Raw genomic sequence first — 27,543 nt, forward strand, 5'->3', positions numbered from 1 at the left:
TCAAACATGCAAATAATAGTTATCCTGCTTGTTAATAGCAGTGATAGCGGTATCTTCTGCTTTTGATAAGGCAAGACGTGTTTTATTATGGGGCTGACTTTCAAATAGCCACCCTGTAAAAAAATAACCACACTGTAAAAAAAAAAAGTTGAGCCAACTTAAAATTTTAAGGCAACCAGCTTCAGCAGATTTTTGAGTTTTCTCAACTTCTTGTTTTAAGTTTATGCAACAAAAAGTTGAGAAATTTCCTAAAAAATAAGTTGAGCAAACTCAAAAATCTGCTGAAGCTGGTTGCCTTAAAATTTTAAGTTGGCTCAAATTTTCTTTTTTTTTTTTTCTTTTTTTACAGTGCAGTCTTCTTTCAGACTAGTGCAGAATAGTGCACATTTAAGAATTTTGTAAGAGATGGGTTGTTTTTTGTCTTACGCTCAACGGATGAACATTTAGAGACTGAAATGCTAGGGACAAGGCTGGTGCAAAACAACATCACAATCTCCTGGGAAAGCACGAGAGAGGGGTTACATTACCCTTCAAGATAAGGTTGGAAACTGTTGTCGTTTGATCATCCAGGTGCAGAATTCTGGCACAACACACTTATTGCGAAACCTCAGAGATGTTGCTGAGTAAGGATTTCATCTTTTGGTAACTAAAACGAGTGCACCCAACTGGGAGGGGAAGCGAGTCTGGCCAACTTGCTTTCTCTCTCACTTGGAGGGTTGTTCTTAACCTGCACCTAATTTTGAAGTATAAAACATGGGGTTTCTTTCAGAAACATTGGAAGCTCAGCCGTGGGATAAGTGCACGTCGCCTGGCAGTTCTCGGACAGGTGTTGGTCTTCTACTGTGACTGAAACGGGCTCCCCAGTCTTTTGAAGAGCGAAAATTATGGCACAGTTCTGAGGTTGTATATTGTTTATAATATTTTGCTTGGGGGTTTAGTTTTAGTGTTTGCTCTAGTTAGTGTATTATTCATTCATGAATATTATCTTTTATCCATTTACTCATGATCATTCATATATTATGCACTGGCTTATGATTATCCTTCTTTAATGTGTTTGATTGTCACTATTCTTTTATGCATTTACCTATGATCATTATCATTATTATTAATATCAGCTGTGTGTGTACCAACAATAAACAGTTGTATTTGCTTGATTACTATGGTGTACGGACCTTTTATTGGCACCTTCTCTCGCCGAATTAGCACCTGGTCTCACATCAGTTTTGAAAACCAAAACAGAAACCATACTAAAACAAGTTTATTTAATACGTTATCTATTTGTCTGTATATTTCAGTCACAATACATATGTTTAAAGGGCGCTTACGCTTCTGTCATACACCAAACTTCACAGTTTTATTGCAATCTGTATTCTCGAGGTTTTTACACAAGGGTTTGTTCATATATCATTGTGAGAATTGCGAGAAAACAATTACAAATTATGAGATAAAAAGTCTTACCTTTTAAAAAAAAAAAAAAAGTTTTTTAACCTGTGGCTGAAACAAGTTTTCATAATTGGATTTCAATTAGAACATAATTAATTAGATACTGTGCATATTTATATATTGCATATTTTCAGAAAGCTCATAATACAAAACAATCGCCTTTTAGTGCTGTTCTGTCAGTATATACAGTAGGATACAGTATAGATAGATAGCTAGATACTCAACTCAACTCAACTTTTATAGTCATTCTTCCACATACATAGTATACAGAAGAATGAAATGTCATTTCTGACGGCCCATGTGCAAGGACACTGACAAAACAAGTCTAAGTGTACACTCAGTAGTGAACATACACCTGGAGCTAATGCTGCGGCGCCCGGGGAGCAGTTGGGGGTTCGGTGCCTTGCTCAAGGGTCTCACCTCAGTCGTGGTATTGAGGGTTATTCACTCCCCCACCTACAATCCCTGCCGGACCTGAGACTCAAACCCACGACCTTCAGGTTACAAGTCCAACTCTCTACCCACTAGAACACGACTGCCCCTAAATAAAGCAAATAAAGCAGCATTATTTTTTATGTTGCTTAATTGAGAGTCATTTCCTTTAAAAAAGGACATATAAATATCTAAAATGTTTGGCTAATGTTTCCATTATGTTATGAAAATTTTATTTCTGAATGTCCCGGTTTTTTTTATTATGTTTTAGAAACCTTTTTTTCTTGGTTATGTGTTCATGGAACATTCCATTTTATCTTTTTTTTAATTAAACGTTATTAGATTAGATTAGATTAGATTAGATTCAACTTTATTGTCATTTATGCAGAGTACAAGTACAGAGCTAATGAAATGCAGTTAGCATCTAACCAGAAGTGCAAGAATATAGTGTTTTATATACATATAAGTGCAGAGTAAGTGAAGATATGATTTACAGAATATACAGTGGAATTGCTATATACAGTATTGAGCAGAGTATATACAGAATATAAAATATGTGAATGTTACTGCTTTTTTTAAAGTTGTATTTTTGGGATTTGTATTCCTTTATTAGGACAGTGGAGAGATGACAGGAAAGCATTGGGTAGAGAGAGGGGAGCGGGATCGAGACGGGATTCGAACTCGTCACTAACCGTGAGGCTATCGCACCAAAGGGAATTTTACTTTTGAATGTTCTCTGAATGTTCTGGATCAAGTATTCATATTTAAAAATGTTTTGTGAAGGAAATTTTTTAAATTGATCATTTTAAATTAAACATTTCTCTTCTTTGCAGGCTTATCATTTGCATGTTTGAGAGCAAAAAGATGTAACACTTCAGTTAGTGTGTTGCAAGGGTTAGCTGAATTGCACATAGAAGAACCAATCATAAGGTTACCATTACCTATTATATATAAATAATATAAAGTGATGGCCACAATTATTAGAAGACTAGTATTTTCAGCAGCTAAAAATGGTTTTAAGGCAGTTATTTTTTATCTTTTTCTGTAGTGTATCAGTAGGATATATCCATTTTACATTTCCAAACGTTTCCAAAAAGTGAGATTTTTGTGCTCCACAGAGATCTGATCTCTTCTGATCTGATCCAGTCTGTCTGTAATGACATGAAGAAACAGAACAAACTGAGACAGACTAAATCCAGAAGAACTGTGGCAGCGTCTCCAAGGGGTACAACAGCCTGGCAACCTTTTACAAAAATTAACCATGGTTTTATTACAGTAACCACAGTATTTGTAGTAAAACTGCAGTAACCAGAAATTTACCATGGTAATAATAATAATAATAATAATACATTTGAGTACTTATGTAACACCAGGTTATACTTGTATGGTACTAATATGCTCCCTTTTAGGGGTATAGGTACAGAGATTACTGCCCCAGTAAACGGCTAAAATAAAAATTTTAGTATATTTATTTCTGACAGTGTAAACAAAAAAGGCCCTAGAAATGTTAAAAAAATCAAGGCTTTGAAATGTAATATTAAGTGAGTATAATTACTGATTATATTATTTTAATAATTTAAAAGATCAGTTTAGTTTAGCGGTATCGGTATCGATATCGACGATATTGGGCTTGAAAATATCGGTATCGGATCGAAAATAAAATAAGAGGTATCGCCCATCCCTGAAAATACTGTTAGGTGACCGCCGAGCAGTAATGCCACGCCAGTCCTGTAGAGGCGCTCTAGTGAGATTTCTGTCGCACAAACACACACACCGAAGAAGGGATTTAGTCAACAACAGTGGTGGGGAATCGTCCGCATATGTGTAATTGAGCATTATTAATTGTCGCTCGGAGATGGTGCTGTCCTCCTCGCAGCAGCTCGTCATGGCGTTCACGGCGGTGCTGCTGGTGTTTGTGCTGTTCCCGCGGATGTTCGGCGGCGGAGGAAGCAGAGACGGTCAGCCGTTCGATCCGCGGATCAGCAGGAAAGGTGCGGACTCGAGCGGACCAGCCTCGGCTGAGTTTGTTTACTTTCTGACTGTGTTGACCAGTACATGTGATCCTGGACCACAAAACCAGTCATAAGGGTATTTTTTTTTAAACTGAGGTTTATACATCATATATAAATAAGCTTTCCATTGATGTATGGTTTGTTATGATAGGACAATATTTGTCTGAGATATTTGAAAATCTGGAATCTGAGCGTGCAACAAAATCAAAATATTGAGAAAATCGCCTTTAAAGTTGTTCAAATTAAGTTCTTAGCAATGCATATTACTAATCAAAAATTAAGTTTTTATATATTTACGGTAAGAAATGTACAAAATGCTTCATGGAACATGATCTTTACTTAATATCTAATGATTTTTGGCAGAAAGGAAAATTCGATCATTTTGACCCATACAGTGTATTTTTGGCTATTACTACAAATATACCTGTGCTACTTATGATTGGTTTGTGGTCCAGGTTCACATATATTACTGCGTATTATTTAGTGCTTTAGTATTGTGGCTCTAAGATGTGTTTGTGTGGGTTTTTGCTGGATTTTACTAACGTTACGTCTGGGTTCTGTTGACTTTACGCCAAAAAATGTTTATGTCATTGTATCTGTTTGTCATTTCATATAGCCACACAAGTCTTTTTTTTATTCATAGTGATGTGCAACAGCCTCTCTGGAGCACAAGGGTATACTGTGGGTCTTTAAAAAAGATATTAAAGATGTCTAAATTAGCCTTTCCAAAAAAATAAGAAAGTTTCAGGTATTAAACGATGAATGCACGACAAAAAAAAAAGAATATTCTCCTCATGATTCTTGTTTTCCAGTTCAGATATCTGAATGTACTTAAATCAATTGACATTTACTTGAAGTGCAAAATGAAGAAGACTTGTTTTTATGAGAACTTGAAAGAAAAATGAAGAAATAGAGATCTTTTGGAAGCTGTAGAGAACATATTGACGTGTTTATTCCTCATCTTTTCTTTACTTAATCTTAGAAAAGGTCTTAAAGTCTTAAATTTACCTTCATAAAATCTGTAGGAAGCCTGGATGTGTATTTGAAGGTTAATGTGTTTCTGCAGGTCCCGGTCCCGGCATCGGTGCTGGGAGTGTGAGTCAGCAGCAGTTCCACAGGAACGCGGCGCCTCAGATGTCTCAGAACGTGGAGAACACGCAGCAGATGAAGAAACTCATGGAGCAGGAGCTGAAGAGCGACAAATACAAATCCAACAGCAATAAGGGCTACGTCTTCACCCTCATGCCCATCTACGCCATCGGTGTCGGGCTCTTCGCCGCGTATAAGTTTCTAAAGGTGCTCACTTTTGTTGTTATGCATTAGAAAAAGTTATTAACACATCTGACAAGTAACAAATAATTAACTTTGAAATTTTGAAGTAGAAAAATGTTAATAAATTCTTGCTTGTTAAAGAAAACTCAGTCTACACAAAAAATGTGTATATACATATATAGTAGTTTGCAGTTCAAAAACTTTGTGTTTTTTTTATTTAAACATTGAAACTGAATAGAAAAAAATTGCATAATTACATAGAAACAGCAGGTATTGACACATTGAATTAAATATGAAATTAAAAAAAGAGACTATATACTATTTTCTTGTAAAATGTAATCCAATAATTTGTTTTATTTACAACTTCAAAAAATTATTTGTGCATGTGAAATAGTATATAATATGCAATGATGATAAATGTTTGAAACCGTATTAAAAATAAAAACAAATATTGCTAGAAAATTCACAAATAATTATAAAAAATGGCAAGTAATACTTAAAAAAAACTTAATAGTGATGATTTGGATGGAAAATGTACTTGTTTGTGATTAAAAATGAAGGCACAATTAAAATATACAGTGTGAAAATGATTTTTAATAGTTTTAAGTAGATTATTAGAGTATGTTTTACAAAGGTTTTGCATTTCTATCTTTCTACCTACAAGTTTCTTTATGATTATTTGTGAAACGAAAACCAAAGCCAATTTTTATAGGGACAAAAACACCTTCCCCTCTCTTGATTTGCTGTTTGAGTTGCTCATGTCTTTGTTTTTGTGTTTCCAGATAAAGTCTGCAAGCGATTCTGAAGCCCAAAAAGCCAAAACAGCTCGAGGAGTGAAGAAATCAGAGGAGACAGGTGTGTGTTTGAACTCCTCAGTAAGACTATATCTAACCAGAGGTCATGACCATTGCCATAGATCCAAGTTGGCCAACTTAACTTCCTCTAATGGTAACTTTGTATAATCCTTCAATATTACAATAATTTAGAGGTTGAGGCTCCCCCTATTTAAATTTGTCAACAACACCCCTTTGCTCCACCCAAGCTGCATTTTAATCCGTTTCTAACCTAAGTGTAGGTTTGTGGTGTTATGGATTTAGCATATTCTACTAGAGTCAATAATCTCAGAGTAAGTCAGAATAAAATCAAATGTAACAATTTATTATCAGTCAGGTAAATATGTATTATGACAATTGCATAGTCAATTCAGAGATATCAGATCAAATCAATACTAGACATCAAATTCTCAAATTGAGTTGTGTTTCGTTTCTTCTTCTTGTGGTTTTAAATAGCTTGAACGTGTAAATTGGCAAATTAATCTGCGAATCACATGCCGAACGGTGGTGTCTGGACCTGGTCCGTATATCACTGATCAACTGCGATCCGTTTAAAGCCATGACAGATCAGAGCAATCTTTTATTTACTAATTTAACATGAAATCGTCAAATTGCTACTCGATTTCAATCGCATACAACGAAAATACAGAATAATTAAAAAAAATAATTTACGCACAATAAATAACAGAGGGTCATATCTACACACATTTTCCCCAGAATTTTCTCGCGACCTGGTAGGAATTCTTCCACGGCCCGGTAGTGGGTCGCAACCCGGTGGTTGGGGACCTCTGCTTTACAGTAAACCAGTCGACCTGAGACAATTCAAATGATACCAAACATGACTGTATCACGTGCAGGGGCGGACCTAGGTAAGCAGCCGCTTAGGGCCCCGGGGAGTCAGGAGACCCCATCTGATACTGGCAAAACATATTTGGCAAACTCTCCAGTGCGTATTTGTGTTCTGGAGAGTGTCAAATGTTCACTCATCTCTCAAAACATCGAGTTTTTATCAAGTGCTGAGTTCTGCAAGCTCGCGAATCCTCTCAGAACGGAGAGTTTCAGAACGGATATATTAAAATGCTCATGAATTGAGAAACCAAAATTCCCTTGATCTTTTGACATATAAGAGGTCAATGTACTATAAAAATATCCTGTAAGTTTCAGAACTCAAAGCTTTCTTGTTAGTCTAAAAACAACTTACATTGAAGGCAGTCTGCCAAAATGACAGCTTGTGGAATGTTCTGCTCTATGATGTAATAGTGTGTGGATAAGCACCGCCTCCGCAGAAAAAGATCAACGCCTGCTTCTACAGCGCTGCCTGTTTAGCCCCGCCCACTGATTCACGTATGTAGACTAGTGTTTACAATAGAGCGAAACGCACCGGTCTATGCAGAAACCAAACGTTAAAGATACACTGAAGACAAGAAGACGCTGTTCAGTGACAAGCTGTGGAAAAACAGTGTTTGCATTGCCTTCCCTCTGATCCTAACATTAGAAAAGAGTCAAGGAGATTTTTTTAATAATAGATTACATTTTCGATATACCGTATGCCTTAAGAACACTTGGAATATGGAATGAGTTGCATGGGATAATTTTATGACATTTGATCCTTTTTGTCGAAAGATTGAAGAAGGTTACAATTCATTAAATGGACAAGTGAGAAGTAGAAACCAAAGTCTGTATATAATACACTGTGAGTGCATTGTCCGTATCTCAGAAGATCCAAGTGTCTGAGGTTCTTCAAGTCTTACAGTGTGCATGAATGAGGATGCTTAAAAGTGCTTTCTTAGAAATGCCACCATAAATTTGATATTTTCAAGAAGTGATTTTTCTGAAGCATTTGTGGTTTTCCACAGAGAATCAGCTGAATGAGCTGGAGCAGAGACTGGCTCAGACCGAGAAGATGCTCAACTCCATCCTGACCCAGCTGGACCCGCTTACCAACTGGTGAGAGCAGACATGCACATGAAAATGAGAAGTTGAACACATGCAAACCTCTCTGTTTTAAATAAATGTGGTTTATTTTCATGCAACTTTACACATGGTTAAAGCACGTTTATATTCTGATTCATTTGGTTATGCAAAAACAAAAATGGGGTTTGCGACATTGAAATGCACGCTGGTGGCGAGCGGCTCGTTGTTGGCTTTCAGCCGTGAGGGTTTTTTTATTCTGGGTGTTGTTCTGCAGTGTGAAGTCTGTTGCCATGGAGCAGAAGAGCGAGATCATGTCGCAGCTGCAGTGCATTCGGCAGCTAATGAAGAAGAGAGGCATGGAGTGTCCAAACATCAGGATAGAAGGTAAACACATCTGCTCCCGTACACACGCCCACGCAATTAACACAGTACCACGCAAGCATGTTAGTCTCGCTGCTGGTCGATAACAATAACAGCAGCGCTCAGACTCATGGAAACAAGTACCACATACAGTTAACTGTATAAATTAAAGGCTTTTGAAAACATCTGTCTGTTTGTCTACACACACACACACACACACACACAAAAGTAAAAGCAGAAATTAGGCAATTTAGGAGGACAACATATCCTTATTTATAATATACCTACCTATTATTTATTTTTTCAGCAATTTGGCAGCTTAGAAGTGCAACAAGTCCTAAGATAATATATCTATTTATTTTTATTATTGATTTGATTTTTATTTATTCATATTTATCTATTTTTAATTTATAATTTTGTTTAAAATAAGCAATCAGGCAATTAAAAGTTTGACAAATCCTTAAATAATTTGGCTATTATTTATCCATTTTTATTATTTATTGTTTTTAATTATTTATCAATTTTTATGCATTTTTAATTTTATTTAAATCAAAATCATAAAAAAATAGTTAGGCAGTTTTTAGGTTTTAACAAATCCTTAAATAATATATAATCTATTTATCCATTTTTATTATTTATTGATTTTGATGTATACTTTTTTTTTATATCATTATTTTTGGCATTACAGTACTGAGAATGACATTTTATGCATTTAATTGCATTTTGTGTATTAATGTTAAACCTAATTGGAGGCTGTAAACAAATCTTTTGTATGTGATTTTGCATTCATGTCAGTGAGTAAGTACTAGTTATGCTGCAGTAATGCAAGTTTTAGTTTACACACAACTACACTGTAAAAAAAAAAGTTGAGCCAACTTAAAATTTTAAGGCAACCAGCTTCAGCAGATTTTTGAGTTTTCTCAACTTCTTGTTTTTCCCAAAAAATAAGTTGAGAAAACTCAAAAATCTGCTGAAGCTGGTTGCCTTAAAATTTTAAGTTGGCTCAACTTTTTTTTTGTTTTTACAGTGTAATGCAGATGACTGCAGTAAAGCAGCTCACATATCTTTTGAAAATATATTGTAAGCAAGTTAGTGGGATAGACAAAGTAGCACTAAATCAGCCAATATCATGTAGGTGTTCGCAGCAGTCGAGTTGAACAGCAATGTGTTAATAAATCATGTTAATATGTGATTGTGCATGTTGGAAACATTTATTAGATGCATAAGTGACACTTGCTTTGGTATTTTCATACACATTTTACATTCATCACACATTTTTAAGTGACTAGAAACGCTGTTGTACTTGTAAGCATGTGTTTTAGCATTGTAGTGTTGGGTGTTGCACATCATGTGGTTATTTCTTTTAGAGCCGACATGCGAGCGCAACCTAGACAAACTCATCGAGACTTTGGCCGCAGTTGAGACGCTTCCAGAAACTCAGGTGGAATCACAAACACTTGCTGAAACGCAGCCACATGATCACCGAGAGCTCAGGCCTGTGTCTGAGGGAGAGGAGGAGCTGGAGGAGCACGAGGCGGAAAACCGACCTGCGCTGGGAGAGGAAGACGCGGGAAGCGAGAGTGACTCTAGTATGCCGTCCCTCGAGGACTCGGCAGACATCAGTGTAGATGATGTTACAGTTGCTCATAATCGTCCAGAAGATCTGACGGCTGGATTACGAAGACGCATCCGGCCAGAGTAACTGTGACGGCAATCGGACACAAATCTATTTATATATTTATTTATTTATTTTATTCCTTGTAATGAAGTAGTTAGCACTACTTACTGGTTTCAATGCCTACATCTACATATTTTACTGCATTTGAAGAAAATCCACACCGTTCACACTAAAAAAAAAAAAAAAATTATAGTAATATTTATAAAAGAAGTGTCTTATGTTCACCATGGCTGCTTTTATTTGATCAAAAATACAGTAAAAATCATTGCAATTTAAAATAGCTGTTTTACGCGTGATATATTGTAAAATGTGATTTATTCCTGTGATGCAAAGCTGAATTTTCTTCTTTTTATTTTATTTTATTTTTTTAATCTTACTTGCCCTAAACTTTTGCATTGTAGGTTATTACTGTTTCCACAAAATATTAAGCAGCAGAAATTCAGCTTTGCATCAAATGAATAAATTACATTTTAAAATATATTCATATAGAAAACAGTTATTTTATATTGTAATAATATTTCACAATATTACTGATTTTACTGGATTTTTTTAATCAAATAAATAATCAGTGAGTTTATTCCAAAGAAGAAAATGTTTGTCGTCTTAATTTTTTATCACAATGTAATAACTTGCCCCGCCTCTAAAATGACTTTCCTGTTCGCTGACATCATCAAGGCCATGTGGGTGGGGAAAATAATATCAAGAATGAGCCATTTAACCATTTAGTCATTAGTTCAGAAATCATTAGCCAGCCTTTCTGAAATCTATAGTTTTTTAATGAAGGTTGAAATGATGACGGTTACATCGATAATAACAAATAATGGCGTACAGAAGAAACGCATCATATTATTGAAGAGAAACTAGATGTGAATGTCATGTTGATTTGTAAGTGTTCTGTGTCTCTTTTTGTTTGAGTCAGTCATAATCACAGGTATGTCAGTATGCACCTGCAGGAGTGGCTTCATTTGCCTCGGTGATTCAGTGAGGCTACAGGAACGGTTCCAAGGCAGCTAGCGGTGTTTTGCAGATCGTGTGTCATTTGCATGTTTGCCGTGTCCTGCGGAGGAGGTTTAACACAGCTGCATGATTCTGGTATGACAATCATATGCTATGAAGCTTTTCAGAAGTGAGGACCTCAAACGGGAGCTTTTTAGAGAGGCGTTACAGCTTTGAGCTTTAGTTTTTAAAACATTTTTTGAGCTTGAATCGAATACCAAACACTAAATGTGATCGTACGTGAGATGATGTTCATGCACGTTGCTTTCTGTGCCACTTTTTTCAAATGTAATGTTTTTATAAATCTGCTTTTCAAAGCCTGATATGTTTCATGTTACAGATTTGTGTTACCTCTTTTGTTTCATCATTTCACCAATCATATTTTGAGAATACAAAGACAAAATATGAATGTTCCAAAGTAATGTTGATTCCTAAATCAAAATGTTCAGTAATATTTTTGGCGACTGTTTCAAACCAACAATTGCTGCTGTGTTTTAGGCATCATTTTAAAAACATGCAACTGGGTCCTATTAGAAACATATTTTGTTGCATGTCCTTTGAATGATGTGATTTAGCATTTGGAGATCATTGGATGTGATTGGCATGCGTGACATCCTGTGCTTATTGTTTTTTGCCTTGTATTTGGTGTGGTTTAGATGAATATATATATTATGAACAACTTTTGAAAGCCTTAAATAAACTCCAAAAATAAAAAAACATGTGCTAGTGTTTATAATTGAACTTTATTACATTTCTAGGGCTATTAGTCTTTAACTGATCAGTTTTTGTCCTTATTGTTATTATGCAGTAGCAGTTTTAGATCTTCCATGTTATTAGATGCACCTGTTCTTCTCCTTAATGCAAATACTGTATCTAATCAGCCAATGAGGTCAATGCATGAATGCAAGATGCTCAGTTGTTATTAAATCCAAAAGATAAAAAGTGTGCTTCTGAGGTCTTCACTAGAGTTTATAGCAGATGATGTGAGAAAACAGCAAGGTGTTGCATGGATGGACTACAGCAGCTGAGATCTTCTCATTACTCTCAGGTAAGAAAAGCAAGGGTGGATATGGTTCTTAATGTTGTTTCTAACCTTATACATCCATTTTTGGCTTCACAGTATTCAGCCATTCACTGATCCTCTGATGCATATTGCACATAAAATTGACAAGATTGACCGGTTTCTATGCAATATCTTGCAGTCAGGGTGTTTATGATTATGACAGTACATTAAAATATAATAAGTATCAGTTTGCAACAAACTAGTCACCAGGAATGCTGAAGAGTGTAGTTACTCCTGTGAGCAACAGAGGACGCTACAGTGTAATGAATCGAAGCATATTTACCTCATGTTTTACCACAAGATCACTTCCTACTGTAAACCTCAGTCCCTGAGCAATGTTCAATATATAAGTTGTTTAATGTTGTGTTTTTATTTGAGTCCGGCCGGCAGCATGAACATGATATGTGGATTTCATGTGAATTCATGACAGATGGAGATAAATGCTGTGAGACTTCATGAGTCCATTGGGGCTTGACGTCCCAAAATAATCTGCTCCCATTAATTAGAGACGCGTTCAGCTTTAATCAAGTGCGTTTACACACCTAATGGGATGTGCTAACCACATTTGCCCTCGTACCTGGGCAGGTCTCTTTCTGGAATAGACTTTTAATTAATATGAGTGCGGACAGGGGGTTTAATGAGACGCAAGACGGTTTTTCATTAGAAGATGTCTTCTGATTATGTGATTGCTGCTAGAATGATTTTACTTCTTGGTGGATCTCTGCTGGTTTTGCTTCAGGAGACAGATTTTGGTGGCCAAACATTAAACGTTTTTTTATTGTATAAAGGTAAACACTGCCTTTACCCTGGTATTCCAGGGTCACACTTGTGATGCTGGGATGTCAAAACAGATTGAAGACAATAACTAAAAGTAAAACTGAAACTAGAACTAAAATAAAAAAAACAAAAAAACTTGTTACTTGAAAACTGAAGGAAAAAAAAAAAAAAAACTAAAATAGCCAAAATTAATAAAAATAGATTTATAAATTAAGAAGTATAGATTTATTTATAAAATGCTACTAAAAATGACAAAATTACTAAAGTTAAAATGAAAACCGAAAACAAAAATAACTGATTTGAATCAAAACTATGATAGTAGGCCTGTTTTTGTATTGTGTTGTTTCAGTAATATTTATTCTTTAATATTTATTTATTTTGAGGGAATATTAAACTATTCATTAAATTACACACCATTTATGTTTTTATAGAAATATTAGAAACAATACAAATATTAGGGGGGAAAAAATCATATTTTCAATTAATAGAATTAAAAATATTTTAATTACACACACGCACACACATATAGACTAAATTTCATATTTCAGTTTTAAACATCATTATTTATATTTTGAATTAGAATGTATATTTAGACATTATAAAAGACGATTATGGCTGACTTGAATCTTATACCCCCTAAAAGTTTTCAATACTTCTTAAAAAAATGTCATTAATTTGCTATGGTGGTTGTATTTGACCACAAAGATCAGAAGTTTGAAGAACTTTTAAAGACTATTTAAACTTTTCTAATCATGTTTATATTTTTTTTCAAGCCATCCCCTTTTTGAACTTTTGCCATCTGGCCGGTGCTTCAGAGCCGCAAATAATACACTGTAAAAAAAAAAAAAGTTGAGGCAACTTCAAATTTTAAGGCAACCAGCTTCAGCAGATTCTTGAGTTTTCTCAAATTGTTGTTTTAAGTTTATACAACAAAGAGTTGAGAATCTCCTACAAAAATAAGTTGAGAGAACTCAAAAACCTGCTGAAGCTGGTTGCCTTAAAATTTTAAGTTGGCTCAACTTTTTTTTTTTTTTTTTTTTTTTTTTTTTTTTTTACTGTGCAGGACAGCCAGGCACAAGAACAGTTTCTTCCCCCAGGCAATCTACCTTATGAACAGTTAAATGTTCCCCCCATTGTGCAATAACCACCTATTTTTTTGTTACCACCTACTTCCTAGTACATCCCTGGATTTCACTCTATTCTATTCTATTCCTATTCCATCATCTATAGCACAACTGTACATACAATTTCAATTATTTTTTTTTATTTTTGTCTATTTACATTTTGAGTGTATTTTTATTCTCATCCTATTTGTTTTTATTGTCTGTGTGTTGTTGGCTCTGTGTACTGGAAGCTTGTGACACTAAAACAAATGCCTTGTATGCTTGGCAATAAAGCTCTTTCTGATTCAGAAAATTTGCCTTCATCATTGTTTTTCCTCTTGTCCAGAGCTCATCAGAACAGACCTGCGCCCCACCAGTTGAGATCCAGTGCTCAGAGTCTAAAATAACCACAGACAGTTGTGGGAGGATGAATTACGTGACTAACCTACAGCTGAATCAAGGTCAGTTTTGGATATGTGAGCTCTGTGCTCCCTGAACGCCAAAACCGTCTGGTGCATCAGTGACCAAAATATGCTTTATTTGTGGACGTCAAGGGAAAGAGTCTGAAAAGAAAGGCAATGCACTTTGGTGTCATTTTGCAGTGTTACATTTATAGACTGTACAGTGAAACTCATCTACATCTTGGAGTTTGTTTCTTTATCAGATTTGGAGAAATGTAGCATTCCATCACTTGTTCACCAGTGGATCCTCTGCAGTGAATGGGTGCCGTCAGAATGAGAGTTCAAACAGCTGATAAAAACATCACAATAATCCACACCACTCCAGTACATTTATCAACGTCTTGTGTAGCATCTTATCTCTTATGCACAGAGAAAAGAAGTTTATCATTAGTTATTTGCTATGTCAAGTTACTTCTTCACAGTGTAATGTGAAGAGTGGTTCAGGAAAGCAAAGCTATTTTGAGAAAAAGTCTAAAATCATTTGTTTGCAGATGCCTCTTAATTTTATATTTTGTATCTGGTGCAATGAAATTCAAGCTTTTTAAATGTGACTGAAGTGTCCAAAGACTTTGTGGGGCTAGTGTGTATGTTAGTTTACAGCAATAAATGTAATATATTTTTTCGTCTTAAGATGATTTTAACGTCAAACCATTGCTTCTGGCCAAAATATGAGTCTCTAATAACGCTTCTTCCAGTGGAAAAATTCCATGTTGTCTCTCACATCAAAATCCACCCACACTAATATTTTTTTAGCTGTTTTGGGTTGTAAACGGTGCTTGATCTGTGCAGACATCCCTCCTGATTCAGACCAGACAACTTCTTTACCTGGAGGAATCATCATTATGGATAGAGGACTTGTATTTTAGCTGATTTGAAGTTAAAAACGTCTTGATGAGTGATTTGTTTCTTACAAACACAGCTTTTGGCTTCACAAGATGTTAACTGATAGACTGGAGTGGTGTGGATTATTGTGATGTTTTTATCAGCTCTCATTCTGATGGCACCCATTCACTGCAGAGCATCCATTGGTGAGCAAGTGATGGAATGCTAATGTAATGTATCAAATTTTCTGTTTATTATAGGTTTACTTCCCTGTTCCAAGATCTATGCATTAAATGCATGACTAGGAAAGTGTTTGCTTTAGTTACATTCTCAAAGGAAACCTCCACGTTCATGTGTTGCCAAAGCAGATCATGTTAATTTTAGCTCTGGAGGAAAACACATCAAGCTATGAAGACTATGACTTGTTGTATTCGGAAGTTGCACATAAATGTGGGATAAAACGTAGTAAAGACTCATCTGAGTGGTTGCAGCAGCTTCTCTGTGGCTTTATGAATTATGAATGTCAGTCCCAGTCTTGCTACTATTTTTAATTTTGTTTTTGCAAATAGGATTAAGACGCTGGTGTGTGGGAACGCATGTGCACCGCATGTGTCTTTCTTTAGACATGCAAACGTGTTTCTTCATCTTCAGAGCTGCAACACTGAATGTGACAGTGCTGCTATTTTTGCACTGGTTTTTTAACACAGGTGAATCTTTGACATGGTGTGAATGTATTCGCAGAAGCAGAAGATGAAAAACAGCGATGAGGCCGAAAGATCTAGAAGTAACGTGTATTTATTGCAATAATTTAGTCAATAGTTTGTCATTTAGCTAACAACATTAATGGGACATAAGTGCAAACTTAACATGAATTGGGATTTGAACCTGCACCCTTTTATGTCTTTAACTGCGAGGTTAAAGCAGCGGTTTGTGAGCGAATCAGTGGCTGGTTTCTGTTTTTGTGGGAAAGACCCCTGGATACTGTAATGAGCTCATGTGAGTCAGACACATGATGAATCACTCCATTAGGTTCAGTCCGGCGGTGATTCGCTCTCTGCCCTAGATAAACCAAACCCTGTTTTGCACAGTTTAGAAAACCCCATCCACCTCTAAATGGGATTTTTCTACTTTGCAGTATTACTCACTTTGATTACATCTTAGTATATACATTGCCCATACACTATCCATTTTATCCACCTTCTTTAGCAACTGGAAGTAAGCTGTTTTCCGTGAATGTGTGAGACCTCCTCTTCATTTGCTGGTATAGAAGAATCAATGCGTAAAACTATTTGCGCTACAAACCAGATTGTTTATAATTAGGACAATACATTATATAATGGATAAGAAATGTCTGTTTGCAATATCAACAGCATAAGGAGATGCTTTGTAAAGCTAAAAAATAACTGAAAGAGAATGACATCGGAAGTCTTGCACATTCATGTTACAAATGTCCACACTGTAAAAAAAAAAGTTGTTTCAACTTAAAATAATTTGTCACCCCGCTGACTTAAATTTTTTAGTTTAATCAACTAAACTATTTCAGTTGTCCCTTAAATTAACATTGAGTAACTTAAAATTTCATGTTGACTAAACTAAAAATTTTAAGTCAGCAGAGTAACAAATTATTTTAAGTTTTTTTTTACAGTGCATATAGATACTATGCTACTTGATGAATAAATAGGTTGGGTTTACATAAAGATTATGTATAGGTGTGTATTTTTTTTTTTTCAAATATTTATAAAAATATTCCATCATCACTGAGTGTAACTTGTTTATTCAGTGAACACTTTGATTGATTCAGATAATTCATGTTTTTAATGATTTTTTAAAAGTAGTCGCTCAAAATAGTCATTTGTCCGTGAATGTAATGATTGCATGTATTTGACTCACTAAAAGAATCGGTTCATTAGAATCATTTGTTTGAATCAACAGCTCAATAGCATTTTCTTGCCACAATTTCCTTTTAATTTTGCTGTATCACAACCAATTTGACCTTCATATTTGGGTAAAATTATATATTTTGCAGTGGGGTTGTAGATTCATCCACGAGCGGCTTAGACGTTTACGCTTGACAAGCAATGAATGAATAAATAAAGACTTGATTGAGGTTTCTTGACACACACAGGTCAGTAGAACAGCATCTCTATCATTCTTTATACAGATTGTTTTTTCACGTCTCCGATTAATTTGTGTAGGCTATATTATATCATAATTTGGTATGATTAGTTTGGGCAATTATGAGCAGTATTTCCTGTATCTGAACTCTAATTAGACCCACGCATATTTTGCATAAGTGTCATTATTTGGAAAATACAAATCATTACTAGTTAAATAAGAATGAATGATTATCAATTTATGCATTACGGCCCGGTTTCACAGACAGGGCTTAGACTAAACCAGGATTAGGCCAATTGTTCAATTAGGACATTTAAGTAATTTTTATAAACGTGTCTTGGAAAGAAAAAAAAAAAACATTACTGGTGTGCATCTAAAGACAAAACAAAGGCACTGATATGTTTTAAGTATCTATCAGTTGAAACATTTACATTTACATTTAGTCATTTGGCAGACGCTTTTATCCAAAGCGATTTACAATTGGGGAATACAAAAAGCGATTCATCTTGAAGAGGCAGTCAGACAGAGGAAGTGCTCGTAACACCAAGTCTCAGTCATTGTTCAAATAAGTACAAACTAGTAGGTGGAGAGAAAGATAGAGGGAAAGTTTTTTTTTTTTTTTTTTTTTTAAGTTTAGGATGAAGTCAAGTACTGCCGAAAGAGATGAGTTTTCAGTTGTTGCTTGAAGGTTGCCAGAGATCCGGCGTTCCGGATAGGGGTGGGAAGATTATTCCACCAGCCAGGAATGGTGAACGAGAATGTTCTGGAGAGTGATTTTGAGCCTCTCTGTGATGGTACCACAAGGCATCGCTCACTAGCAGATCTCAGACTTCTGGAGGGGATGTAGGTTCGTAATAGTGAGTGGAAGTAGGAGGGTGCAGAGCCTGTGGTAGATCTGTACGCAAGCATCAGTGTCTTGAACTGGATGCGAGCTGCCACTGGTAGCCAGTGCAAGGAGATGAAGAGTGGTGTAACATGCGCTCTTTTGGGCTCGTTGAAGATCAGTCGTGCCGCTGCATTCTGAATCATTTGTAGAGGTTTGATTGCGTTTGATGGCAGACCAGCCAGAAGAGCATTGCAGTAGTCCAGTCTAGAAACAACCAGGGCCTGGACAAGAAGTTGCGCAGCATGCTCTGTCAGAAAGGGCCTGATCTTTCTGATGTTGTGTAGTGCAAACCTGCAGGAACGAGCAGTCTTTGCAATGTGCTCTTTGAAGGTCAGCTGGTCATCAAAGATTACACCAAGATTTCTGACCGAAGTTGATGGGGTAATCATTGATGAGCCGAACTGAATCGTGAAGTCATGCCGTAGAGTCGGAGTGGCAGGGAAGACCAGAAGTTCCGTCTTTGCCAGGTTGAGCTGTAGGTGATGTTCTTTCATCCATGCCGAGATGTCCGCCAGGCAGCCTGAGATCCGTGCAGCTACCGTTGGGTCATCTGGTTGAAAAGAGAGATAGAGCTGCGTGTCATCGGCATAGCAGTGATAGGAGAAGCCATGTGCATGTATGATGGGACCCAGCGATGTAGTGTACGTGGAGAAGAGGAGGGGTCCAAGAACCGATCCCTGAGGAACTCCAGTGATCAGTTGATGTGGTTTGGATACCTCCCCTCCCCAGGCCACCCTGAAGGATCTACCGGTGAGATAGGATTCAAACCAGCGAAGTGGAATTCCAGTGATGCCCAGTGAAGAGAGTGTAGACAGGAGAATCTGATGATTGACAGTGTCAAAAGCAGCAGAGAGATCCAGCAGAATGAGGACTGACAATTTGGAATCAGCCTTTGCAGTTCGTAGGGCTTCAGTGACTGAGAGTAGCGCAGTCTCTGTTGAATGGCCACTCCTGAAACCTGACTGTTTAGCATCCAGCTTGTTGTACTGTGAAAGAAACCGCGAGAGCTGGTTGAAGACAGCTCGTTCGAGTGTTTTCCCTATGAATGGAAGGAGAGAGACAGGTCTGTAGTTATCTAAAAGAGAAGCATTTAATGTAGGTTTTTTGATCAGTGGGGTTACCCGAGCCTGCTTGAATGCTGTGGGGAAGATGCCTGTGAGGAGAGATGTGTTGATAATGTGTGTGAGTGCCGGTAAGAGTGTGGGAGAGATTGTTTGGAGAAGATGTGAGGGGATCGGGTCGAGAGGACATGTTGTAGGATGGCTGGAGAGGAGAAGTTTGGATACTTCTGCCTCGGTGAGAGGACAGAAGGAGAAGATGGGAGCTGGAGTGGTGGATGTGGTTGATCGGAGGTCCTGCGGAGTGGAGAACTGGTTGCTGATTGTTCTAGTTTTGTCTGTGAAAAAAGAGGCAAAGTCATCAGCGGTTATCAAAGTGGTGGGAGGTGGAGGAGGGGGACAGAGGAGAGAATTAAATGTTCTGAAGAGATTACGCATGTCTGGAGCACTGGTGATCTTGTTGTGGAAATGTGAGGATTTGGCAGTGTGGACTTCAGTAGAGAAAGATGAAAGCAAAGACTGATACCTACTCAGGTCCGACGGATCGTTTGATTTGCGCCATTTTCTCTCTGCCGCTCTGAGTTTGGTCCGATTCTCACGAAGAACATCGGATAACCAGGGGTTAGAAGGAGCAGCCCGTGCTGGCCTAGAGGAGAGAGGACAGATGTCGTCTAGACAAGAGGTTAAGGTAGAGCATAAAGTGTCAGTGGCTGCATTTACATCCAGAGAAGAGAAATGGGTAGGCGAGGGAAGAGAGGAGGATACTACAGAGGAAAGAAGGGAGGGGGAAAGGGAGCGTAGGTTGCGTCTGAAAGTAACCGGTAAGGGAGATGGTGGCACCTGAGTTGCAAAATGTAACGTAAATGTAATGAAGAAATGGTGAGATATGGAGTGGTTGTACCAGAATGTTATCTGTAGAACAATTGCGTGTATAAATTAAGTCGAGTTGGTTACCAGATTTGTGCGTGCTAGTAGTGGTGAGGCGTTTGAGATCAAATGAAGCTAGGAGTGACTGGAAGTCTGTAGCATAAGGCCTGTCTAGGTGAATGTTGAAATCGCCGAAGACTAAGAGTGGAGTGCCATCCTCCATGAAAGACGACAGCAGTCCGTCCAGCTCGTCTAGGAAGGTTGGTGGTATTTGGCCCGGCGGACGATAGATTACCACAATCTGGAGTCTTATAGGAGCTGTCACAGTAACAGCATGCGATTCAAATGAGTTGAGATTGCCTAGGGGAGAGTGGGTAGAGTATTTCCAATTGTTAGAAATGAGCAAGCCAGTGCCCCCACCCCGGCCAACTTGCCTAGGGGTGTGAGAGAAAGAGAAATTGTGAGAGAGAGCAGCTGAGGTTGCCGTGTCTTCTGGACGAATCCAGGTCTCAGTCAAGCCCAGGATGCTGAGTGTGGAATGTAAGGAAAATGCAGAAATGAAGTCGGCTTTGTTGACAGCTGACTGGCAATTCCAAAGACCTACAGAGAAAGAAAGAGGTGCAGTGGAAGATGTAGAGATAGTGCGCAGGTTGGCAGGGTTACGTGACCTTCTGCATGTATTTTTAGAGCGAGGCAGAGAGACAACCGGAATGGTTTGGAAACACATGATAGAGGATAGGAAAGCGTGAGGGAAGATGTAAAGGATACTTAAGTGTGTGCTCGGTGGCGTTGCTCGGTCAAAGTCGCGCAGGAAAAAGTCGTCTGTCTTTACACTCGTTGGTCTTCACACGAGGAGGCTGGACGGCTCTGACATCAACTAAATACAGTCTAAGAAACTAGAGTGAAAACAGCTGTTGCCGGCTTCTGATCAGCCCAGCCAATAAGGTTAAAGGACTGCTAGATAGCTCAAGACGAAACTAACACTTTGCACAAACACAAAGGCTCGTTCTCACCTGAGGCGCAAATTATTCTAATTTCCAGTAAGTGCAATTAACAGAAAAAACAGCGAAAATGCAGAGTAGAAATAGGTAGAAACTAACTATTCCTTCCTAGTAGCAAGTAAATTATTAAAACAACAGAACTGCAACCAAGTTATTCAAAACACTTAAGCAGCTGTAGTCCGTCTCTGCTGGTGACAAATCGGCTTTCCACCAAACGGCTCAGATTTACATTTTAGTCTAGGATTAGGCTTAAAGCTTGTTTGTGAAACCGGGGTAAATGTCAGTTTTTCTTGATTTAGGCTTATGTTGCCAGTTTTCTGGCAAACAGTAATTTTACAATATAGAAAAATATGGATAAAACGATTCCATATGAGTCTTATAGGTGATTTCATAAATGTTTAAACCATAATAAAATATTAACAATCATATATCATAAATGAATCAGTAATGATTGTAAGTTATTCATCACTAATGAATAACTTACAAAAAGTATGTTTTTTTTATTTCATCTCTTAACTATTTATTTTAACACTATGCAGTGTATCACAACCTTTGCCATGTTGGGTTCGGCTGGCATGATTTTAGTCATGAATTAACACAAATGTAGAGAAAATTTTGTTAATGGGCCTAAAATCCAAGTGCACACTCAGTAGTGAACATACACCTGGAGCAGTGGGCAGCCAATGCTGCGGCGCCCGGGGAGCAGTTGGGGGTTCGGTGCCTTGCTCAAGGGTCTCACCTCAGTCGTGGTATTGAGGGTGGAGAGAGTTGGTTATTCACTCCCCCCACCTACAAGAGACTCGAACCCACGACCTTCAGGTTACGAGTCCAACTCTCTACCCATTAGGCTATGACTGCCCACATGTATGAATAAAATATAACTTTATTAATAATAAACAAATACATTTTATAAAATGGATTTCATTCAAATAAATGTCTGTTGAAAAAAAAAAAAGTGGTAAAAATGAACTCGATCGACCTTTTGTGACCCAACCATCATATGACCAGAGACCATATGGAGTTGGGTTAATGCTCCTTGACAAGTTCTGTTGCTACTTTCTGGCTACATTAAAAATCTAAACGTATTGATCATTTAATAATTGTTGAAATGCTAAAATGTTTTTATTTCAGCTTCCAAAAAGGTGTCCAATGATTGATAAATATTTGATTGCTGATTATTGTTCCATATTTAGTAGGATCATGATTTTGCATGAATAGTTGCTGCTATGAATACAGGTGCCATCAGTTGTCTTCTTATGAATGACTTGTTTGTCATTGAGTCAGTTTTGCTGATGCAAAGTAGGCCTTTCGTTAACAAACACCAAGTATACAATTACGAGACATTCGCTGTTAAACATTAAAATTTGGTTACTTTAAAACTAACCTTCATCTGGGAGATCACAGGGATATGTGAATATTTGATCTGTTGACTGGTTGCATATGTCAAATTTATTGCAGGACTTGGGCAGAGAAAGGCTGTTGCGATCAAACATTGTTTACTAAATAAACTGAGTCAGTGTAATGAGAGACAGATGAAATTGGCCAATTGATGGAAGGTTTGCGAAGAAATTTCATGCTGCCTTGTAAAATACTTTTAAAATACAAAAATACAGTAGTTTATTTTTATACATGGTGTGGCTGCTGTATTTTGTAGTTTATATTGATACACTTAAAATTAAGATATTTGGTATTTTATTTAAAAATACATTTTGATGTGTCTTTACCCAACCCTGCATATGACATCATATTTATATAAATATATTGATGTCGAATGCCACTGATGAGAAAGGGTGTGTCCTTGAGTGAGAGAGTGAGTGTGTGTGTGTGTGTGTGAGAGAGAGAGAGCGAGAGAGCGAGCGTGCTCTTGTTGCTCCGAAGCGTGAGCCGCAGGTGATGATGATGATGGATCGATAGAAGGAAGAGCTGCTGCTTTCTTTCACCTGTCCGCGCGCGCTCGGTTGGTCTCGCTCGCCGCGAATAAAGCGAAGCGTTCGGTTCGATCCTTCACTTCAATGAGGCTGTTCGTGAACTATTGGAGTACTCTAGCTTCGCCACATCAGCACCGTAGAGTAACGTTACTCCCCTCGCGTCATGTCTCACTCTGAGAGATGGGCAAGTTCGACGAGCGCGAGAGGGTGATCCTCAACGTCGGGGGCACGAGGCACGAAACCTACCGGACCACGTTGAAGACCCTGCCGGGCACGCGTCTGGCCCTGCTCGCCTCCGAGTCGGACCTCGAGTCGGTTCTGGACCAGCTGCAACAAGTCCCGGGCTTCATCGAGTACAACGCGCGCAGCAACGAGTATTTCTTCGACCGGCACCCAGGCGTCTTCGCCTACGTGCTCAACTACTACCGGACCGGTAAGCTGCACTGCCCGGCGGACGTGTGCGGGCCGCTGTTCGAGGAGGAGCTGTCCTTCTGGGGCATCGATGAGACGGACGTGGAGCCGTGCTGCTGGATGACCTACCGACAGCACCGGGATGCCGAAGAGGCGCTGGAGGTGTTCGAGATGAACGTGGACAACGACGAGGACGACGAGTACGGCAAGCGGCTGGGCATCGAGGACGTGGTGTCCGCGGACGGTACCGGCAGCAGGTGGAGGAAGTGGCAGCCGGTCATCTGGAACCTGTTTGAGGACCCGTACTCCTCCAGAGCCGCTCGGGTAAGAGCGCAGCGCGGAGTCGCCAAACGGTTACGCGCGGCTCCTTTACGCACTTGCGCTTCCAAACAACGCCAAAAGTCATGCATGCGTGTAGACAAGTCTGTTTTGTGTTTAAATTCCGTGTATACTAGTAAAATGCGTTAAAACCAGATGAAATGTGAGTGTTACTAAGTGCTTTTGCATGTATCTAAACCAGTGCGTTTCCAAAAAACGCCAAAATTCATGCATGCGTGTAGACAAGTCTGTTCCGTGTTTAAATTCCGTGTATACTAGTAAACGTGCTGGAGAAGTGATGAGAGACTCATCAAAATGCGTTAAAACTAGTTGAAGTGTGAGAGTTACTAAGTGCTTGTGCATGCATCTATGTTTCCGTACAACGCCAAAACTCATGCATGCGTGTAGATAAGTCTGTTTCGTGTTTAAATTCCCGTGCATGCTATAAACGTGCTGGAGACGTGTTACTAAGTACTTGTGCATGCATCTACAAACCAGCGCGTAATGGTTAGATATTGGAGAGGTAGGTGTCGCATATTAAGATCAAATCAAGACCTGGCAAACACATCACAGACCGCGCATGCATGAGTGTTTTTCATCTAAAGATATTGATAACAGGTGTCCAGAACAGTAAACTTCTCCAGTGAAGGCATTTTTATCCTCTGTTAAAGCAGCCTTGGTTAAATTTGGCCTGATCGAGGGAGAGAAAAGCATCGCAGCCCTCCCACACTTATGTGACAACTCGGGGGAAGCGTAATGGAGGTTATTTTGCGTTAGTCGCCATTTGAAATGTTTTTAATTAAACGATTGGTTGGAGGAGGCTGGTAACGTCAGTGGAAAATAAAAATATTAATAATTATTGAGATTGTTGCAGGCAACTTCAGATGCACTGCAGAGATCAGCCAGATAACATTTTAAAGACCTTTTTCTTTGTGCTTGCTTTGGTTTCTGAGTAATGTGTTTTTTTGCTCTGATTATAAGCAGGCCAATGAGATAGAAATCTGCTGACACTAGTGTGTGTGTTTTAGTTTAAAATTCTTGTTTTTGTTGTTTACTACATTACTAATTTTTTGATACATTTTACCATCATATTTGAAATGGAAGTTGTTTCTGTGAAAATGCTAGTTTTATTTAGGCAAACAAGGGACAGTTTACTCCAAAGAGAGGCTGGCCTTCACATTAAAGGAGTAGTACACCCAAAAATTTGCTTATAATGTCCTCACCCTAAGACCATCCAAGATGTAGGGGAGTTTGTTTCTTCGTCAGATTTGGAGAAATATACACTGTAAAAAAAAAAAAGATCCGTAAAATAAACAATAAAAAAACGGCAGCTGTGGTTGCTGGAATTATACTGTAAAAAATACAGCAACAACATTTTAGGTTTAACGCTTTTAGCTTAAATTTACAGTTAAATTCCGTAATTTCATTAACTGATATAATGTTAATATACCAACCTATTAAAGTACTGACATATGTTTTGTTCCTTTGAAATACACTGATAGCCACCAAATGCAGGTGGTGATGAGAAAGTCACATGATGAACCAAAGCCCATCACAAGCAGCTTTTAAATACTAACATGTATAGAAGGTGCACAGTGTCATTCACACAAACACTAAACACCATCATGTTGAGACTCATTAAATTGAAATATGCAATAAACATTCATTTAACAACATTAGATGTAACATACAACCCTAATAAACATAACTGATAAAAACTAAGAAGAAGCATTGTTATTTCAAAGAAAAAACATCAAATTCAAACAATTTGAAATGCAACGCAGGGAATCCTGGGAACGTCAGTTTACGTTTTTTCCCTGTAAATTTTACAGGAACTTACCGTTAACCATTTAACAGGTTTTTATTGTAGCTTTTTTACCGTTAAAATCACAGTCATTTTTTACAGTGTAGCATTCCATCACTTGCTCAGCAATGGATCCTCTGTAGTGAATGGGTGCCGTACAGAGTATGTGAGCGGAGTGGAGCGGCAACAATTCACCCTCCGCGCTCCAAGCATTTAATAATCACTTCGCTCCAGCTCCGCTCCGGGTTCACCATTTCCCACTCCGCGCTCACTGATATCAGAAACACTACAGTGTTTAAAGTATGTTTGAAATATCACAGTTCTGCTCATAAAAGAATAAAATAAAATAAATTAAATAACAGTAGTGTTTGAAAGTGGCTTATTGGATCACTAGTGTGTAAACTTTTTTTTTCCTACCACATGACAAGGTAATAACATTGTTAGCATAAAAAGGTATAATTGCTGCTTTTTGCAGAGCAAATTTTGTTTATGAAATTAACAGTACGTTTTCATAAGTTATTTTACCTACGGATTGCTGCATTTCTTATAGATTTCTGCTCATTCAAAATCGGATACACTGCTACTTCATCTGTAGCCTAAGATTACATTTGTTTGATGCATTATTGAGAGAGGGATTGCTTGTGAATAAGTGTTGTAGTACTTGTTTAAATCATGCTTTCAAATGAAAATATTCAGTATCTAGAAGGAACAAACTAATTCCTTGAGCTGCAACTTCTCATGCCCATTGCCGTCATCATAGCCTTCACGTTCTTTCTGATTTGAGTGATCCTTTTCTACCAAACTTGCCAAATATGTTTAACATGTGAATTCTTGCTAAGTATGCAGTTATATTACAGGCCGTTGGCATGAATTGTACTCGTGATGGAGCGGTGGTGGAGCACTCTTGGAGCGAGTGAAAACCACAGTGCTCCGACTTTTAAAAACATCCGCTCCTCGCTCCATTCAAAATCACACCGCTCTGCTCACATACTCTGGTGCTGTCAGAATGAGAGTCCAAGCAGCTGATAAAAACATCACAGTAATCCACACCACTCCAGTCCACCAGTTACTTCTGGCAAAAATACAAGTCCTCCATATTGCTTTCTCCAGTGGAAAATGTCATCTCGTCTGAATCAGGAGAGAAATTTACAAGCCAACCATTTTTGATGTGAGAGACAACAGGAGATGGACTTTTTCACTGGAGGAAGCGTTATTATAGATTAGACTCAGATTTTGGCAAGCAATTATTTGAAGTTTAAAAACGTATTAATAATGGATCTGTTTTTCACAAACATGCAGCTTTTGGCTTCACAAGATGTTAACTGATTGACTGGAGTGGTGTGGATTACTTGTGGATTATTGTGATGTTTTTATCAGCTGTTTGGACTCTCATTCTGACGGCACCCATTCACTGCTGAGGATCCATTGTTGAGCAAGTGATGGAATACTACATTTCTCTAAATCTGATGAAGAAACAAACTCATCTACATCTTGGATGGCCTTAGGGTGAGTAAAATAACAGCCAATTGTTATGTTGGGTGAACTTTTCTTTTATTGGTGGGCAATTCTTCAGCTGGTCTGTGGTCAGGGAATGCATTGCACACATCAGAAATGGCTTATCTGGTCCAGTGTTGGTTGATTGAAATGTTTTTACTTGCAGAGGTGGACAAACGAGGAGGCACTGTGCTCTTGTTGATCTAATCAATAATTAATTGTTTCTCTAAGTGAAGAGTCTGCTAACTCCATTTTTAATGAGCAGAAACTGTGACCTTGGCACAAACAGACTCCCAGATTATGGTTCTTACAATGTTCTTATAACACATATGTTATTAACCAGCACACATTTCCCAGAATTCACCATGCAGCTCCTAGTTTGCATCATTGTGCTCCCATGATGCCTTCAGCCTGGTTTCATCCATCTGTTTATGCAGCGGAGGGTTTGACGCTGTGATCATGTTGACTTGTGTGTGTGTGTGTGTGTGTGTGTGT

The 27,543-nt window shown here is 38.0% G+C and overlaps 2 protein-coding genes across 2 annotated transcripts in view; both read left to right on the forward strand.

Moving 5' to 3' along the window:
• The first annotated feature begins 3,641 nt into the window (after positions 1-3,641).
• On the forward strand, positions 3,642-11,644 carry LOC306861379 (uncharacterized protein). Its single transcript, XM_079403604.1, has 6 exons — positions 3,642-3,866; positions 4,954-5,183; positions 5,942-6,014; positions 7,849-7,939; positions 8,181-8,290; positions 9,634-11,644. The coding sequence occupies exons 1-6, from the start codon at positions 3,731-3,733 to the stop codon at positions 9,966-9,968; spliced, it is 975 nt and encodes a 324-aa protein (XP_079259730.1). The 5' UTR covers positions 3,642-3,730; the 3' UTR covers positions 9,969-11,644.
• An 11,557-nt stretch (positions 11,645-23,201) lies between these two features.
• Positions 23,202-27,543, forward strand: part of kcnc2 (potassium voltage-gated channel, Shaw-related subfamily, member 2) — a gene marked incomplete at both ends in the record, with an annotated part of 53,212 nt that continues 48,870 nt past the window's right edge. The window contains one exon of the mRNA XM_079404180.1: positions 23,202-23,756. Coding sequence (XP_079260306.1) covers positions 23,202-23,756 — 555 coding nt within the window. The remainder of the gene's footprint in view (positions 23,757-27,543) is intronic.

Source organism: Barbus barbus, assembly GCF_936440315.1.
Source record: "Barbus barbus genome assembly, chromosome: 42".
Classification (NCBI taxonomy): domain Eukaryota; kingdom Metazoa; phylum Chordata; class Actinopteri; order Cypriniformes; family Cyprinidae; genus Barbus; species Barbus barbus.

What these genes read in the sequence shown, in the direction of transcription:
- LOC306861379 (XM_079403604.1), top strand. Translation starts at nt 3,731, where the DNA reads ATGGTGCTGTCCTCCTCGCAGCAGCTCGTCATGGCGTTCACGGCGGTG. An exon ending in CTGGACCCGCTTACCAACTG is followed by an intron (nt 7,940 to 8,180) that starts GTGAGAGCAGAC and finishes GTTGTTCTGCAG; the next exon opens with TGTGAAGTCTGTTGCCATGG. An exon ending in TCCAAACATCAGGATAGAAG is followed by an intron (nt 8,291 to 9,633) that starts GTAAACACATCT and finishes TATTTCTTTTAG; the next exon opens with AGCCGACATGCGAGCGCAAC.